Source organism: Leuciscus leuciscus, assembly GCF_965113295.1.
Source record: "Leuciscus leuciscus genome assembly, chromosome: 1".
NCBI lineage: Eukaryota > Metazoa > Chordata > Actinopteri > Cypriniformes > Leuciscidae > Leuciscus > Leuciscus leuciscus.
Window position 1 is genome coordinate 52884124 of NC_138725.1, and position 20749 is coordinate 52904872.

General features: G+C 37.8%; 1 protein-coding gene across 1 annotated transcript; it reads right to left on the reverse strand.

The window, feature by feature from the left end:
- Nucleotides 1-7632: 7632 nt before the first annotated feature.
- Nucleotides 7633-11163, reverse strand: fzd2 (frizzled class receptor 2). Its single transcript, XM_082152951.1, has one exon. The coding sequence runs from the start codon at nt 10948-10950 to the stop codon at nt 9298-9300; it is 1653 nt and encodes a 550-aa protein (XP_082009077.1). The 5' UTR covers nt 10951-11163; the 3' UTR covers nt 7633-9297.
- Nucleotides 11164-20749: the final 9586 nt, after the last annotated feature.

A 20749-nucleotide genomic window follows, 5' to 3' on the forward strand; every position in this document is an offset into this window, starting at 1 on the left:
CAGCTTTGTTGTTCATAGCATAACCTGTTTAAAAACATCTGCTTTCTCAAACCTGTTAGAGTGAAATAAACAAGAATTTCTGAGAAAATGCTTTGATCTGCATGTTTCTCTAACAGAAGCTGTGAGTGAAGACAGTGGAAGTCTGGGAAGAGTGAAGATCAGTATTAACGCTAAGCTAAAGCTTTACTTTACTTTGGCAAACCATTAACATTTATAATGCATGCTAGCGTTAAGCGTGGAGCCAATATGCTCACTATTTCTCCACCTCTGTTATAGCAAGAACAACTAAAAGAAGATCACAAGTAAAATATGTGTCACTGCAAAGATGATATTTCAGAATTAAAGACAGTTTTGGGCCTTTTGATCCATGTCCTTTTAGCTTTGATATCATTTATTTACTAGAATACACCTTAACTTTGAGACATGCATGTATTTGAAGTATCATTTTGAAGATTTAAAGAAACTTTGGTAGCCATTATAATAAGGTTTTATTTGTTAACATTAGTTAAAAGTTGTATCTGTTATTGTAATTTAATGGACCTGAGCTGACATGAACAATTAACAGTTGTATTTCTATTAACTAGCATTAACAAAGATTAATAAATACTGAAACAAATATTCTTCTCATTGTTAGTTCATGCATGAGCTAACTGTAACCTCAACTACCACGAAGACAAAGGAATCAACCATCCAACACGATTTCAAATTAATACAAATCAAATTATGAATCAATTATGAACTTTATAAAATGAACTAAATAAACATGTACATTCATTCATTTAGCAGATGTTTTTATACAAAACTATTTAGAATATTTTTACAATTAAAATGTATAATAGATTATATGATATATAATTTAAAATGTATACCTAATGCAATGTAAGAATGGATTAACACCTTAAACCCGAAGCGGCCCGAAACCAGACCGACGGGGGGCGCTGTAAACTTATCATCATGTTATCATCACTTTACTTCATATACACTTGCTTGCCCAACACAAAATAGCTGTCATTTTAAAGATTATAAGCTTGGCTTTACAGTGAATATAAGGAATATGACTAACTCTTAAAAGGTGTTTTCTTTGGAGGTGTTCCATTACTGGAGGTGCTCCATTTTCATAGCGTGATCACCATCGCTTCCATCGAACCCGTGTTGCACCACTGCCCGCATTGTTGAAAAAACCTACATGGCTGCTGGGCAGGCAGCCTCTGCAATCTACACTATGACAGCTCACCAGATCTTTCAGGCCAAAATGCTGCAAACGCTGGATGAACAGGGCCCGGATTCTGCTGCCTTCAAGAAACTGCACTCAGCGACGGACTTAGTGCTCAGTGCTACAAAAAAGACCTCCCAAGGCATCGGCTGCTGTATCAGAAACAGTCAAAAGCACTGAGCTCCGTCGTGCTCTAGATCCTCATCTGCTCAACGCGAAGAGGCATGACAGGCCATTCGCTGCACCCTCCTCGGGCTTGAGGACGAACCTGAAGCTGGCTGTGAGACCTAAGATGAAGCAGTTTCGTTATCCCAAGAAGAGGGAGCCCCGCCCTTCAAATGTTACTTAGTACACTTTCTGAGCCACCCTTTGAACCGCTGCTTACAACGGAGTTCAAGCTGGCACTTTTGCTCACTAAGAGGGTGGGTGATTTGCACATACTGTCTTCGGACTCTGCTTGTATGGAGTTTGGTAAGGATGACTGTATGGTCAGACTACAGCCCAGATGGGGGAATGTGCCTAAAGTGGTTTCAACTTCCTTGAGAGCACAGGTGATGCAAGCGCTTGCTCCTCAGGATTCTCCACCAACACCGCATCCCTTATGCCCAGTCCACGTTTTTGCACGCTCATCTGGACAGGTACAGTCACTTCAGAGGGTCTGAGCAGCTGTTTGTCTGTTTCGGAGGCCGCACCAAGAGACTGCCAGTTTCGAAACAGTGGCTGCCCCATATTGGATTGTGGAAGCGATTGCGCTGGCATATGCTTCTAAGAATGAGACCTGTCCTTTTGGAGTTCACGCTCACTCCACGAGGAGTGTGGCTTCTTCATGGGCTTGGGATAGAGGAATGTCGATTTAGAATATTTGCCTGCCGGCTTTCAACCAGCTTCATATCCTGAATATGCTGATTCAGCAACAGTTAGATCATTATATTCATTAGTTCCAATGCATGCACTTAGGTTATTCTCGATCGTGGGAAGTTGGTTGTTGAATATCATATGTTATAGCGATGTAGTCCCTTCATTTATTCTCATCAGTATGACTCGTTTGTTTGCTGTGTATATGCCTGGCACCAGCGATGCTGCTGCCAGTTCATGTGAAGTTGTCATGATCTATATTGTTGCTTATTCCCATTCTGCTATGAGCTGAAGGGCATTTATTTGTCTTTACTATCTTTTCCCCTAGGTGCTCTAGTGGATGTGAAATGGTCAACGGGCTCTGCTCTATCAAGTCTGGCTCATGCACTCTTCTCACTATTTTGGGTTACAACACAACGGGATTATACGCTATCCCCATAGTGTAGCTATGAGAGACTCGAAAGGGAACGTCTCTGGTTACTCTCGTAATCTTGGTTCCCTGAGAGAAGGGAACGAGACATTGCACATGCTGCTGTTGTAATTCCCAGAGTCTCGAATGGCTGTTCAAACAGTCAAAAGATTCTGATTCAATGATGGTGACTGCCAAGCTATATAGTGGGGGGACTCCGCCCCTAGCTTGTGCGCTCGTGAGTCATTGGCCAGTTAATTTGACTGCCGCGATGTAATCAGGCTTCAGTATTTGTGGAAGGAGGGGGATAACCCCATAGCGTAGCTACGCAATGTCTCGTTCCCTCCTCTCAGAGAACCGAGGTTATGAGAGTTACCAGAGACTTTTTGTAATATAACAGCCTCCAAGCATGATAAAAAAAAAATTATAAAAAAAATCTGCCAAATTTTAAAGGTTTTCTACCAAATGAGACCATGAAGTTAACTACCTTGTTTTTGTAGAGTTGTAAGCCCTTACTTTTAAGTGTCACTTATACATGACATCATTAAACATGTTTTCAGTGTGTAAAGGGTTAAACTCGTATGTGATGTTTAAACTGATTAGTGCAGTTAGTTTTTAGCATTTAGTGTGCCAATTTTGCATAAGTAAGTGTTTGGTAAAGTTGGCTGCTGTTTTCATTATTGGCCTGCAGGTTAAAGGACAAATGTTCTTTTCAACAGTCGTCTGTTCTCCCAATGATTTTGCTTCTTGTTTATCCTGGACCAAATATATAAGGTGGGAAATAGAGCCCATTACAGTATTACTAAATTTTCCACATTATCACCTCAACCATTCGCACAAAAATCATCATGGAAAAGCGCACTTTACCCTCCGCTCCAGAACCCATATCCAACTATTTATTACTCCATTGTTTCGTTGTTACATTTATGCTTTCCTCCACCTCCTTCTTTGGTTGGAAATGCAAACAGGGATTGTCATAAACTTGAACCATGCTCAAAAATCAAACCCATGGCAAGTCAACCATCTCACACACACACATACACACACATAAGGATATAAGCTGTCACTGAGCCAGCCAAATTTATAGAGTGCAGTCAATGCTCTATACTTGGCCACTGGCTCACTGCATTCCCTACTTTCATCTGAGCAAGAGAGAGGGAATTGGGAGTGTATAGCAATTTGAAGGGAGCATTGAAAGCCATATAATAATAAACACATATAGATTCATTATTTTCTATATCAAGGCCAACATATCATTTAGACCTGTGTCATATGTCATAAGAAACCCTTATATCACCTGTAACAAATCTGATACATCTGCTTTATCTAGCCTACATCTTTCTGGTCTCCCCTGAGGGATTAAGGTATCTGCCGCAAGAAGAAAGAAAGTGATGACAGACTCTGCATGAGTATCTTTATAGAGACATGAATATCTTCTGCACAGATCTGAAAGCACTGTTGAGCTGTCAACAGTAGCTATAACGACTATCTCTGAGATTTTCTGATAAAGTCAGCAATAAAATTTGGTTTGCTGAAAGTGTTATTGAGGTGTGTTTTCAGCATTTTTGAATGTTCTTACACATAGAGAGTTTTACAACAGAGACATAGATCTTTAAATAAATGAAGTACTCATTTTTATTTAGGAGCAAAAATAAATTAACATTGTTTTCAGAAAATATATAATTATTTATTGTTAAGCAAACATTTAAAAGGATTTTGTGAAGTTATTAGCCCATTTTTGACTCAAAAATTGTACGTATTAAAAAATAAATAAAAAATTTTTACTTAAAGGGATACTTCACCTCTGGAAAGATGAATGTGTATTTAAAATAGGTCATTTATGTTGAAGAAATGTGAAATTATTTTTGAGTTTGGAGCTTTCTAGACTGAGAAAAGCCAGAAAATGTATTTTTGGCTTATGTGGATGAAATACAACAACTCCCAGAATGCACTTGCTTCGCTGCCCTAGGAGGCCACTCCCAAGCCACGCCTACCGGTAAAAGAGCGCAGTTGAAAACAAGAAGGCTAGGCTACTAGTGAGACTAGGCTTCGAGATCGCCCAAAATGTCCGGGATTCGGCTTTTGCGTTCTACAGTCGGCCGCCATTCATTATGTTTACTGTGGCGAGCAGGACGAGACTGAGGGGCGCGGGAGAACGGCGCGAGGCCGGTGGCGTGATTACGGAGACGCACCGATCTCGTAGGCTTTCTCTCACGGAGGAGCGGGAATTTTTTTAGCAATGTTAAAACGCACATCAACCGATCACTTGTTTAGCGTTCATGTAAACACTACATTCAGATTCACCAATCGGAATGAATTCAGTTAGATTGAAACAAAAAGGTGTGCATGTAAACAATGAATGGCGACTGCAGAAACCAAAAGCCGAATCCTGGACATTTTGGACGATCTCGACGGCCGGACATGTCCGGGAAAAAGAGAATGGTAACGCCTACTACTCAGCTTTCTCCTACTACTCAGCTTTCTCCACATAACAAGAGCCTGCTAGCTTAGCTTCCAAAGAAAGACGGCTGATACTGTGTACATTCTGTGAGTGAGATCCCACCCTCTATGGGCGGGTTGAAAACATGCGGGACAGCCCCTCCTACTGGCTGTAGTCTTTAGCCTCTGGCCAAAAAATCCTCCGATGACGCAAAATGACGATTTTTGCGTCATCGGAGGATTTTTTCCAGACAAAAAATACATAAATCTCTCGTCTCAGGGGGATATGAGGGTAGAAAGCACGTTAATTAGAAAATACTACAGGTTTTCTACTAATACAGAGCTTAATGCTAAATCCTGAAGTATCCCTTTAATTTGAATGGTACGAAACTTTCATCAAGTTTGGTTTTCTCACCATTTTTTGGAAAATATATATTTATAAAAATTGAAAATAGCATTTTTCATAACAATAACTTTGATTAAAAAAAATTAAGTTCACTTTTTTATATACTTTTTCACTTAAAAGCCAAGTGTCTTCTTTAAAATGAGACCAAACCAAACTTAAGTCTGTGCTCCACAGCATTCAATATTTATGTTGGAAATTTCATTTTCATGCTCAAAAAGTGAATAAATGGATTAAAACTGCATAAATATAATTTATAATATGTGTATGTAATAATACCATAAAATCCAATTTCTGACCGAAACGTGAGGAGCACAAAACAATATTCTGTGCTAAAAAAAAAGAAACCTATAAATGGTAATATATACATAAACTGCTTTTATTAGTATTTGCATCACTGAATAGATTTATTCACATTTGTTAACTACATTAGTTGACTTGAACATGACCAAACAAAGAAAAATACTTCTAAAGCATTAATTAATCTTAGTTAATGTTAATTTCAAAATGTACTAATACATTATTAAAATCAAAAGTTGTATCTGTTAATATTATGTAATGGACCTGCCAACATGAACTAAGGAACAGTTGCATTTTTACTAAATAACTTTAACAAAGATTAATAAACAATGTAACAAATGTTTTGCTCATTGTTAGGTAATGCATTAACTAACATTAACCAAGTAGCTACCATTAATTAATTCCAACAAAATTTGTTATGGGTTGAAGGTAAAATGGCTCTGTAAGGTAACAATTGCAGGTTACCATTTACAGTGTAACGGGCTAAGAAAAATACAAATAAAAATGAACTTAATGTAAGATATATTCTCTCAATATGAAAAGTCAACTTTCCTTTATAGGTAAATTTGTTCTTTTTAAGATTCAATATTTTTTTACTGGAAAACAAGAAAACAATATAGATTTAAAAACGATGGGACAATTTCTGTACTTGTTGAGATTTAAGGGTGGATCAGTTTTCTTTTTTGCCCTTCATGCGTGTAATGACATCATCTCCAGGGGGGAGTTGAATTACTATATCTTTCAGGGGGATTCCAGTGTTGCGCGTACCGTATGAGCATTCGTGCTTGACTAAATGTTTGGAGAGATTACATTGCGTTACAGGACATATCATTTTACTGTTAAGACTCATAAACACGCATACCTACACACAACATTTTATATTAACACAGCAGCCGCTAGGCTTTCTAGTTCGATATTATACTATTTGAGGTATCTGCAGCCTCCATCATCTCTGTTGGATTGTGTGTGTTTAAATAAATGTAATGGAGACTGGAGTGTGTATGTATAAAGCAGTGGTTCTCAGCTGGTGGGCTGTGGCCAAAACATGGTTTATGCTGACTATACTGTGTCTTGTGGTGAATTGTTAGGGGGTTTTCAGGGGGTTATATAAATACATGTCATTGTTTGATTTTTAGAAAACTTTTGTTACTTTTGTACATTAAACAATTTTGGTTTGGTCTTCATTTGATGTCAGTTGTAAAGTCCTGAAGCAAGTTTAGTATTACATTTTGTAGCAGACAACAATATCTTGTGAACATGTAGATGAATGTTAAATAATAAAGAAAAAGAAAAATCATCTACCACCGGCACTATAAAGGCCCTGAGCGTGGACTGTACGGTACAGTATCATAATGATATCATGCTTTCAAGATGTATTTGCAGTTATTTTGGATACTTTTTGGATATTTTGGAAGCTTAAGCTTATAGCATTACTTGTGCCTTCTCAGCTGATGTAATTAATTTGCATGTTATTCTTTAGTTGCTTTTATAAGCAAGCATCTGCTGAGAACATGAATACATGGTTACATAGTTGACATGAAATACTATTAGAACTTTTACATGTTTAACAGCATTTTATATGTATACATTATATATATAGAATAAATTAATAATTTTGTTTTGCTCAGATGTATTATTGTTCAAAAGTGTCAGCAAAGACATTTATAATTTGACATAATAAATGCTGTTCTATTGATCTTTCTGTTCATCAAAGAATCCTGAAAAAGTGTTAGTTAGGCATTTGCAGCACAACTGCTTTCAAATGTGATATTAACATAAAATATTTATTGATCAGCAAATCATCATATTAGAATGTGGATGGAGGATCATGTGACACTGAAGACTGGAGTAATGATGCTGAAATTTCAGCTTTTTCATCACAGGAATAAATTACATTTTAAAATATATTACAATAGAAAACAGTTATTTTAAATTGTAATAATATTTCACAAAATTACTGTATTTTTGATTATATAAATGCAGCTTTGGTAAGCATAAGAGACATCTTAAAAAAAAGTTTGGTATAGTGTATATTTAAATGAACTTTCCCTTATACACTCACATAAATGTTAATTCTCACTGGCATTTATTTGATGTATAAATTCTAGGGATACAAACTGTTGAAAATAAGAACGGGTTATGAAGTACACATATAGAAAGTGGTGCGTGTTAAATGAGTAAGATTTGGCACAAAGGGGGAAGGCAACATTGTATGAAGGGCTGACTTGCTGAGCATGAAATTGGCTGCCCAGGGGCATTAGAAACCTGAGCTCACAAACATACACTCACAGGCTAAAGCAAAGTAGACATGAAAATCAATCAACCTTAAATGGAGTCAGAAAGTTAGTGGAATAAAAACCTGCACCGTAGAAAAGCTTTGTATTGATCACAGACCACTACACTCCACCATTTTGGCAAAAGCAAGCTGGTTTGTGATGTACACACACACACAAACACACACAATCATTTCATCATGTGCTTTCCCTTTTTTTCCCCACATGCCTCAGCTCTCAGGACCATGCGAGAACCATTTGCTCCTCGACGGCTGCCTACTTCACACCACAATCAAACAAATACAGCACTCTCTCTCTCTGATTCACACAATCATTCCAAACTCTGGTTTTAGGAAAGTGTTTGTGGGACACAGAGTATAAAGATTTGGTAGATATATTAAGAAGAATATGAATATCAAGACATATACACTACATATTATCAGTTAATTAAAGCAATAACTTCTATGACAAAACTATATGCTTAAAGGGATAGTTTATGCAAAAATGAACATTTTGTCATCATTTACTCACCCTCAGTTCATTCAAAACCTGTATGTCTTTCTTTCTTCATACAATGTAAGTAAATGCAAAACATTAAAAAGTAAAAAATAAAAAATAACGCACACACATTTTCAAACCATTGTTTTGTGTTCAATAGAAGAAAAAAGACATACAGGTTTGGAACAACATGATGGCGAGTATATGAGGGCTATTTAAAGGCTTTCCTTTAAATCTACAACACACATAATGAGAAGGGGTTTTCTTTCACTTTAGGACTAAATAAAGTTTTCGGAGGGAAAAGGAGAAGTATTATGTACAGCAACTTTAATTAGAAACAGAGAGACACACATGAGTATAGAAGATATGAGAGAGAGACTAGTGGCTACAAATTCTAAATACAGAAGACTATCAAACTTTGAAAAACACAAAAAGATAGATTTGCATAAATACAAATATATAATAATAATGTTCAAATACAGATTTTTACAAATATGTACATTGTTTTAATTACATTTTGACACAACTGCCTGCCGTATTAGATGACAAGTTTTCGAGCTCTCCTCCCCCCTCGGCTCTCTTTGCTCTGTCGTTTGTTGAATTCCCAGCTGGTATCTCACTTTCCAAGTTGAGTTTTTATGGCCAGCAGCTTATGAGAAAAAACAGAGGTACAACAGAATGGGGGAGGAAAACATTTCTGCACTTGGTATCAAATTGTCTGTGTTTGTTTGGGGAAGCAAAGTGGTTCATGTCCCATTTCTCTTTCCACTTGAAAGTCTCTTGACAGTCTGAAAATAGACAAGTATTATTGCTTTCAAAATACTGACAATCTAAGGCACTTTATCTTTTTCTTATTCGATAACTCAAATGAGTTATTGCAATAAAACATGGACCACAATCTCCCGTTTCATACGGTGGTTTCCCCTTGCCCGCCACTGGTCAAACGTGTGTAGAACTTCCTCCAAGAGTGCAGCGTCTTTCCCGACCAGATCCAGAACCCCGAAGTGATCCCTACAATGAGAGTCATTAGATACTTGATCATGAAGACGGTGAAGTCGGGGGTCATGTGAGGAGCGGGGTGCATGGGACAGGGGATGGCAAGGCTCTTACAGTTCGTACTGATCCAGCTCTTCTCCCAATGCTGCCTGAAGGCCTGCTCATAAAAAAAGCAGGCAATGACGATGGTGGCCGGGACGGTGTAGAGAACCGAGAAGACGCCTATGCGGACCATCAAGCGCTCCAGTTTCTCAGTCTTGGTGCCGTCGTGCTTCATGATAGTGCGGATGCGGAACAACGACACGAAACCGGCGAGCAGGAACGAGGTGCCAATGAAGAGGTAGATGAAGAGGGGGGCCAACACAAAGCCCCTCAAGGGATCCAGATTATTCAGGCCCACAAAGCAGACGCCACTTAACAAATCTCCATCAATCTGCCCCATGGCCAGGATGCTAATAGTTTTTACGGCCGGAACGGCCCAGGCAGCCAGGTGAAAGTACTGTGAATTGGCTTCAATAGCCTCATGGCCCCATTTCATACCGGCCGCCAGGAACCAGGTGAGAGACAGGATGACCCACCAGATCGAAGAAGCCATGCTGAAGAAATACAGCATCATGAACAGAATCGTACACCCTTCCTTCTTCGTACCTTGAACTATGGTTTTATAGCTGTCGGGAAAAAAGTTCTCATTGCACATAACTTTATCCCCAAGAAAGTAACCAGCGATATACGCAATGGACACCATGGTATAGCAGCCAGACAGAAAGATAATAGGACGCTCGGGGTACTTAAAACGTTGCATGTCCACTAAATAAGTGGTTACGGTGAAAAAAGTGGACGCACAGCAAAGAGAGGACCAGATAAGGATCCAAATCCGGGCAAATTCAATCTCCTGGTCCGTGAAGAACATATAGGCCCCATGTGTTCTGGAGGACTCGCACGGAGCACCACAATCCAGCTCGCCCAGGAACTTATAGCTGAGGTAGGATGGCACTTTGAGCACTGACGGGCAGCGGAACGGTTTGTCCGGCGAAGAAAACAGCTGAACGCCCGGCGTTCCTGGAGCGGGCATGTGGACGGGCGCCACCGTGGCCGTGGAGTCGTTCTGGCCCACGCAGATGTGTCCGTCTCCCAGCACTGGGAAATGCTCACATCTCAGCCGCTCTGGCCACTGAAAGCCAAACTTGTTCATGAGGGCCTCGCACCCGTGCTTTGCCCTCTCGCAGATGGAGCGACATGGCGGGATGGCTTTCTCCAAAACTGTGCACACCGGAGCATACATAGAGCACAGGAAGAATTTAAGTTCAGGCGAGCACTGTACCTTCACCAGTGGGTAAAACTGGTGGACCTCCAGCCCGGCATCCTCTTGGTTGTAGTGTCCGACCAGGTTTGGCATTATGGTTTGGTTATAAGCGATGTCCGTGCACAGGGGGATGGTTATGGGCTGACAGAAGCCGTGGTCGGGGACGGCTATCCCATTATCTCCCTGATACTGTCCAGACGCCACGAAACAGCACGGCAACATCAGTGCCAAAAACTGACACAAACTTCCACTCGCCTGCATTCTCCCGGAAAGTTCCGCCTAACTTTCACTGAATACAATGTGAGTCCACAAACTATGCTTTTGTCGACATATTATTTGATAATCGAAAACAAAAAGTCTCGATAAACTCACGAACTAGTGTAAATCGCATACTCTGCCAGGAATATCTGTTGCGCGCAGGAGCGACTCTGCATGACTTTTCCCCCTTTGTCCGTCAGACTGTTTCAAGCTCCCCCTGGGCTGCCTGTTGCTGACTTTGAAGGGAGTATGAGAAGGAGGAGGGATTTCGGGGGTCTTGAAACAGGTTTTTACTCTAAACCCCCATCACACAAGGTCTTCAGACCAATTGAATCGCTGAAGACCCATATCAACACCATATGCCATCAGTCATCTGAAAACGTATTTAATACATAATAATTATACGTATTATACATTTTTACGTAATTATACGTATTATAAATGTAAGTATTTTTTATAATTAAAACTATTTTGGTACTAAGTTGGTACTAAACTAAGTTGGTATAGATAAATGAGAGAACGTGAACTTGGAAATCATCTATTCTGCAAAATAAATAAATAAATAAATAAAAGTATCTATCTATCTATCTATCTATCTATCTATCTATCTATCTATCTATCTATCTATCTATCTATCTATCTATCTATCTATCTATCTATCTATCTATCTATCTATCTATCTATCTATCTGTTACTGATGGGTAGTGGCGACATCTTGTGGTTTTGTGTTGTTAGTGACATTCATCCTGTGTTATCGCTTTATTTCTTCTTTTTTGCGTTTATTTCTTTTTAATTAAATGTATTTCTTATATTTCACAATTTTAAAATAAGTTTAAAATCAAAAGGTTAGTAATATTGATAATAGCGATAATAATAGTGACATATTGAGGATAGGAATATACAAACAAAGGGATGTAGCATTAATTATAATATATAATTTATGTTTATATTAAGACAGTTCTGATTAAGAAAAATTTTTGAAAAGAAATAAAGCGAGAGAAAAAAAAGGATCAATTATTGGGACATTCATTCATTTGATTATTTTTTTATTTCTTCTGTGTTCAAGTGCGTTGCTAAGCGTAAAACTGCAACTCTGCACGCGACCATTACATTGACTCTGATTGGCTAATTGAAGCCGGTTTAGCCAATAGAACTGTCGGCTCGAGACCGCAAAGGCTTCGCGGGTACATCGGTTGAAGAGACACGGGCGAGGTTGCGTGATCTTCTCCGAAAAATTGACGTGAAAGAATTGGCCCGTCGTGAGGTTGACGTCTTTAATTTATTCTCACATTAAATCATCTGATTAATTAGAACAATCGTGAACAATATATATTTATAATTTATATCATTAGTAATTTATAGAGAGGCCCCCTGCCAGCAGAGTTCATTGTCAATGGAGGTAAGTTAAGAGCTTGTTGTTCTGAGGAAAAACTTTTGGCTAGTTCACTTTTTCTGTCTGCTTGTTAAGTTAACTTGGTTACCGACCGAATACAGATTTTACGTGTACATATAGACTACCCAATTAAAACGTTCATTAGCATAGTAAGAAAAGTAATAGGCAATGATATCGACTCATGTTTGACTGTAAGAAGAACAGATATGTCGCATCACCAGGCGAAAGAAAATCCGCACAAGGCCTCATTTGACTAGATTTAATGTACAAAAAGTCACTTGGCGCGTGTTGATAATTATATATAGTACTAACATGAAAATATATGTTGGGGTGTGTGTGTTATTTGTCATGTCATTATTGTCCATTTTCATATAGTTAACGTTAATTTTTACCCGTATGCATACAAATATAATAACTTTCTTCCCTTTACATCAGCACATCATTCAGACATATTCATATAATTTTCTCCTGTGTTTAAGGTTAATAATGCAGTGAAAAACAAAATCAATGTGGATACAAATGGAGCAAGAACGGTCTTTGATCGATTTCATAGTTCAGTTCCAGGCTCCTACTTTTCCACCAACAAGACTCAAGTGAGAAGACCTTCATACTGTCGTTCAAACTGTCAATACATCATAAAGATATTTTTAAAAGAATTAATACAATTATGATTTTAGAATATTAATTTGCCATTTTACCTTTCACCTATTCATCAAGGGAGGGTATGCAATTTGCGTGTATGTCTCAATGTATAACGTTAGTAATTGGAACTAACGTACTTTTAGCAGTTATTTAGATAAAGATGTCAGATATCAGTCTCCGCCTTAAAAGACCATATGATTTTGAATCTCTTTCCAAATATTGATGGATATTTTTTGTTTTTTGAAAATACTTTAAATGTATATATATATATATATATATATATATATATATATATATCCTTTTTTATATGCCTTTTATCAACAAATGCTGTGTTCTTAAATTTTTTACAGCATAATTTCAGTGACAGCAGATTCTTCAACTCGTTCTCGGACTGCACATTGCAGGACTGCGCACCACTACCTTATACAGTTTGGCCAACTCAGGAAGACTGTAAATCAGTGGATTGGCCTCAAGTCATGCCTAATAACAGGTTATTTTTATTTTGACACTTATTAATAATAATAATAATAATACTATAAGTTATTAACTATATTAACAGTTAAAACTGTAATCCAAAAGGGTTTTGTTGTTTGTTGCAAGCCTATTTAATTTACCACTTTTCCAAACAAATCAATGCAGTTCAAAGTGCTTTACATGCAAGAAAGAAACAATAGATACAATAGTTAGTATATATATATATATATATATATATATAAATAAAAATAGACCCATTAAAATATAAGAATAAGAATGAAGTTTATGAGGATTAAAATATAGAACAAGTAACTAAAAATGAAGAAAAATATATAAAGCATTATAAGTCATTACAGGAAGGCCAGCCTAAAAAATATGTTTTTAATTTAGATTTAAAACTATTAATATTTTCAGCACATCTTACTTCCTCCTGAAGGTTATTCCAGAGGCGAGGAGCTTAACGGCTAAAAGCAGCATCACCAAATCTTTTAGTTCTACTTTGTGGTATAGTTAAAAGAAAATAATCCGAGGATCTGAGAGTCCTTCTAGGTTCATATACTGTAAGCATTTTTGAGAGATAATCTGGAGCAAATTCATGCAATGCCTTATGAGCTAATAAAAGGTTTTTAAAATCAATACGAAAACTAACAGGTAACCAGTGTAATGACTTTAATATAGGTGTAATGTGCTCTCTCTTCTTAGTCTTTGCTAATACTCGAGCAGAAGTATTTTGGATTATTTATAGTTGATTAATTGTAGTCTTTGGTAGACCAGAAAAGAGGGCATTACAATAGTCAAGCCTGCTATTTATAAATGCATGCATTAATTTGTCTGTGTTGCTCAGAGAGAAATGGTCTTATTTTAGCAATGTTCTTTAGGTGATAAAATGCTGTTTTGGTAATATTATGTACATGAGCTTTAAAATTAAAATCAGAGTCAAAGACAACTACATTTTTCTGAACTTGACTTGGGTTTAATCCCAGTATATTTAGTTTAAGGATCAATTTCTCTTTCTGATCTTTTGATCCAATAATCAAAACTTCTATTTTATCTTGGTTGAGTTGTAAGATTTTGTTTGACATCCAGTCATTTATGTCTTGGATGCAATTTGCAAGTGAATCAATTTGCCTCAGTGTCATCTGGAGATTCGGCTAGATATAACTGTGTATCTAATACCAATGTTTGTCTTGCATAGAAATCTGGTAGATGCCAGTAATTGTGGGAGTGAGACTGATCTTTATGGATTAGTGTCCGACATCTTGGAAGAACCAGATTCACTGGACCCATACTCCTCATACGTCTCAGAGAAGTAAGTCCCTCTTGATTTTTTGTATCAGAAATTGACCTGTAATGCTAATTATTAATAATAAGTGGAAAATTGCTCATTTCTGATTCAAATGACTTTAGTAAACAATGTTTAATATAATTTCTAAGGCTGCCAATGCATTTAACATATTGAGGGAAACTTATATAACAATATAAACTGACTAGGGTTGTCACTAATGATTATTTTGGTAATCGACTAATCGGATATTTTTTTTTGTGGTAATAAAAATAGACCTAAGCAAAGACCTGAGCCTTTAAAATGACTTAAAATACATATATAATAACAATGAGGCAATAATATTTGGTTAAAAAAAAGTATCAAAAGCAAGTAATCATATTGTTTATAGAACAACACTGTTAAAATACAGTGTTTCCCATAGGATTTTGTGAGATTGTGGTGGGTGGACCTCGGCCCCTCTAGGGGGGTCCCGGGGCATGCCCCACCGTAAGAAAATTCGTAAATCTGGAGCACTTTGAGAGTTAAAAATTAAGAGCTCCAACCCATATTCAGTGTGCAAATTGAACAAAGAAAAGGTCTGTGTACTGACTTGTACCTGAACTTTAAAGGGGACTTAAAGGGTCATGAAACCCTAAACCAAATTTTCGGAGATTTTAACAGAGGTATGTGTGTTGAACACCATTGAAGACAATATTAGCATCTGTTAGATTTAATAGTAGGGGGGAAATGGTTAAATTTCAGTTTTTTTCCGCTATTTTCACCTTCCGGGTTTAAAATCTTCATCGTGTCCACGTCACAGGCTGTGACATGGCAGAGCACTATAGTACTTTGATGACTCATCGGTGTCTCATTATTATTCATGTACTGAGTTTTCTTATCCAATGAGAAGACACTTGCTCTTAATTATTCATGACACCACGTGGAACTTTCCAATGACAGACGCGTAGTAGATGAGAGAGCAATGATGGGACGCGCGTTTGTTTTCGTGGTGCAAAAATTCAAGTGCATCTTTCCCCGCGATGCTGCCAGGGCTAGACTCTGACTGCAGGCGGTTGGTTGGCCATCAACTACGGACACATCTAAACTGTGTTGTGTAGCAACCATTCAACGGGAGAATGGTGGACTTCGGCCTTGTACACCAATGCAGGTTTCGTCTTGCGAGTGATGCGGTCCTGAGGACTTTTCTATCGCTTCAGAGGTGTGTGTGTTTGTGTGTGTGTGTCTAAAATGTAACCCTGACCGTTTTACTTGCCTTTTGTTAAATAATCACTCGTTATTAAAATTTAGATATTTCGATAATACCTCAATTGTATGGAACGTATGCTTAATTTGTGCAAATTTCTATGTCACTGTCCATCTTTATTATGTGGGTTTAGGGGGCGCTTAGATCTAGGCTGTGTACGGAATGTTTGTTTTTTTAAGCGGAAAATGTATTATTTTCAAATATATGCATTTATATGTATATAAAGAAATATATATTTTATAATGACATAACTATACATATACATGTACATTTATATGTTTTAAATAGAATTATGATTACTGTAGTAGGCTAATATATGTAGCAGGGCATTCAGTTACTTTTGAAAGGACAAAAAAGGTGTCCGTGTATTTCATTAGACTTTAACTTTGCCAGCTATAAAAAAAATCTAGCATTTCCTCACGTTTTACCACTGATTTTTAGTGACAGTCGATATGCTTGGGCAAAGTCCTTTTAGGCAAGTCGTGCCACTCGGCCGCCATCTTGGCAACGCCCCCGGGCAGCTATTTCGGACTAACAAGACCAGGCTCCTATCTAAATGAATGGGCAGAGAGTCAGAACTGCACTTTCACTGGTCACCGGGACATAAAAACTGCATGTATAGAAACAGCAGTAAAATATGATAAAAATCGCTGAAAAAGTTTGATGACTTTGCCCCAAAATAAGGTTTAAAACGCCTTTTTCCCCACAGGTTATACTTTACTACGCATGCGCAAGGGTTCACGACACCAACTTCATTTATGTCTCTATCCAGAATGCCGGTGTTGTGCAATATTCAATGTCAATATTGTTCTCCATTATTTAAATATAAGCAGGTTTGCACTTTATCAGTAATAACAATGTATTGTATAGATCAGTTGTTTTAACTATTCATTAACATGAATCGGTTCAAAGGAGTCATTAGTTCGCGAATTGGACGTGTCATACGGTTGTGTGATTATCCCAGCAGTTAGCACATGGACATCCCACAAGGTTAGTGTCAACACAGAAAACATTACATCACTGGATAGGTTTTTTCGTTTATTTAGAGAGTAATTTTATGTCAGCTGAATGTGCGGAACGCATTTCAGAGAAGATAAGGCAACGAATTTTAGCACAATTCACACCCAGCGGTAATTCAGGAAAAAATAATCTCCGAATGCTCCACATGAAACTTTGGTCTTCCGACCTTTTACCATAATGTCGTTTTATTTTGATTAATATGCGTGCGGGAGAGAGAGCAAGACAGCGCTTAATTTGGAGACGGTGAAGTCTTGTTTACACTTTCGCCTGGCTCCGAAGAGAGAGAGAGAGTGCGCGCGCGCGACCGGGGCTCTCTCTCTCTCTCCGCTGTCGCAAAACCTCAACTGTGCGCATGCGTCAGTGGAACCAGACGATAGGCTTAAATGTTTCCCGGCTTGACTTTTAAAAGCAGATGATTGGCTTTCCAGCAGGAGGGGCGGGACATGTGCATACAACCGCCATCTTTGCCGTTACGGGTTTTCCTTATATAGTTGTATTGAGGATTGAGGAAGTGGCATGTCTCTTATATAAATTGTCTCTGGTTTGGGCCACTGGCGATGACAGTTTCCCCCCCTCCCCTCTCCCCTGCCGTGCCATACCACACCCACTCCCCTCCCTTCTTCTCACAGCCACCACGCCCATTTAAGTTTCATTTTTCAAAAAGATTGTGAGCTAGACTTGAGCTGAAAGAGGGGGGTTTCATGACCCTTTAAACCTCTTTTAAATTGTGATATATTTTCTCAGTCTACATTACACTACATGATACTAATACTAATAATGTTATAATATTATTCCTATGACAGTAATAGCCATCAGGGTTTTTCCTGGCTCAAAATGAGGCGGTGTTGGTAAAATCCTGATAATGTATTTTAATAATAAGACAATTAAATTTGTATTTTTCGTAGACAATCATATAGCCTACTGTGTTTCCCACAGTATTTTTGTTGGTTGAGCTCGGTACCTCTAGGGGGGTCCGGAGGCATACTCTCCCGAAAGAAAATTTTGTACATTTCAAGGCGAGACACGGCAGGCAAAAACATAGTTTTTTTTTCACTGGTCAATTTTGAGATATTTGTCTTCAATAACATGTCTTCTTTCAGACTTGTGGTGAAAAAATGTCTGAAATACACATTTAGGTCTTTATTTTACTACACTTTTTCTGTTTGCATCTGTAGATTTCTCATAAATTCAACAAAAGTTGGCGTTCTAAATCATCCCGCTGCTCCGCGATCGCTGCCGGCAGCCTGTCATCACATACACCGTTAGAAAGCTCTCTCTCCAAATATGGACATTTCCTTTTTATCAGCAACCAATCGTGAAAGCAAAAGGGGGGATTTAACTCTAAATGCGCAATCTCATTGGCTGATAATCTTTAAAGCCATTTTTCTCAAAATGACTTTTCTCTCATACTTCAAGTCCGAAATCTCCACTTCAGTAGCACCTATATACACCAAACTTTCCAGTCTTGTACCTAGTTATATTATGAAGACATTTACAGAGGGATTTGTAAATATATTATTCCTTGCCTGATTTATATAACATTTTATTCCAAAAAACATTTTTTTTAAGGTTATTGACAGTATATTCTGATTTACAGGATAACAAAAGTAGATATCCATAAATCCCTCTGTAATTTTTTTCCCCATCTAACGTGAACACAATGAAAAAAGAATTTTGAACTTGGCTTTATCCAATACACAGATTTAGTTTTTTAAAATACTGTATATGCAAATTAGTGCATATTTAATTAGATAATTACTCATTTGCATATTTAAACATTAAATTACAGAAAACTTGTAATACATTTTTTTTCTCATCTTAATTTAGGTAATCAACTGGAAAAGTTTCATGGTGATATCTCTTAGTAAAATTTTTTACCCTATTCACCTGTAGTGTCTCGCCTTAAAGATAAATTCATTAATCTGGTGCACTTTGAGTCACCTGAATCCGCTATTAAAAATAAATAATCCATCCACCAACCGCCCAAACCTATGATATTCTTTGGATATCTGCATCTGATCATCACATTACAATTATTCAAGTTCTCAGTGTTAAGCATGATAATATGGTAACATATCACACTGAAGTTGGCTGATTTAAAAATATCATTTATTTAAATTAAAAGTTCTTCTTTTGGCAAAATTACATTTCCTTAATAGCCTAAACAGAGGCTTTATTGCCAGTCATTGTGTCTAAAATGTAAGTGACTTCATTTTAACTATTTGTTTATTGTACTGTTATGAAATCAGCGTCTCGGTTTCAATCCTGATGGCATTAAGGAAAACAGCACTCTGGTCGTGTGATGTTTCTTAACTGTATAATATGTTATAAATAACTGTGCAAGCCTCAACAGCGCAACTTTGTTACCAGCAGTAGGCCTACATTAGTAGGTATATACATTAGTATATCAACTATAGGCTAGGGATGTCACGATACCAAAATTCCAGTAGTCGGTACCAATACCAATAAAATTTTACGATTCTCGGTACCAATTTCGGTACCACAGCAAAATCTGTTGGAACTATTTTTCTATTTTATTTAACTATTTGAAAATATATATTAAATTCAATTCAATGACTTTATTTATGACGGTAATCATAAGTAATACATATAAGCATTAAAGGCTACATACTGTTTAAACGTAAATATTGCTTATTAAAAAATCGCATGGAGACGTAGCTAAATCTACTGTACAGTAGCCTAATATAATTATTTCTGTCAATTTCTTAAAGTTAAACCGAACTTTTCTTTTGACGGGTTGCCGTGAAGACCTTTGAGTTTGTGTGTGTGTATGTTATGACGATAGTTTTTTTCTCAAATTAAACGGTAAAATGCTCATGAAGTGACTCTCAGAGTGGCTCTGGAGATGAATTTCATCATGTCATCATATCGTGAGGTAGGTCTGGCAACTCACCATTGGCACAGCTCAATCCGAGGGGCGGGATAAACGGTTGTCTTTCAAATTCCCTCTGCACGCAACAGGATAGCGCTACAACCAACCAGAGCATTTGCCCACCAGCGGAGGGTAAACTTTTGCCGTATCTGGTCGGCAAAACTACAAACACATTTTTAAGAATGACTTAAGTGCCGTTATTTGTTCTTTTCTCAAAGAAAAGCTTAACTTCAAGTCCTCCAGAGTCGCGGCCAAAGCTGATTCGAAAGACCGCTGTTCGCCAGCAGCCGCCATTCTTTGTTTTCAAGTAGCAGGGAATTCACGCAGAACCGTCACAACTCTGCCGTCATTATGTTAAGCCCGCCCACCGACTCTATACACGTTTTGATTGGCCTGACTAGAGTTTGGTTTTTCCAGCTCGAAAGTCAACGGAGAGTTGCTAGACTACCCTGGCTGCAAAATAAATTTTGCTGCCGCTAGGGTGCGTCTAGATTTCTAGGCTAATCGTGAGGCAGCAGAGACTGAAAACAGCGCGAGCGTCGCTCGTGCTTCAGTGTGTGTGTGAGGTAAATGAAACCGCCCGTCTGCGCCATTCATTCACACAGAGACAAGCAGAACATGCAGGGTTAATATTTAAATAGTTTAAATATTTAAATTTAATATACACAGACACTATATATATCGTGGGATATATCGGCCACAGACAGTGCTCCAAGTAAAAAAGTTAGTCTGGAGCCCCGCGCTTAGATAAAAACACAGAAGTGACTTAAAGCAGCTGCCTATTAGTGGGTACCGAATATACCCGGTACTACAGAAATGCTGGTATCGTCACATTTTTAGTACCGACTTGGT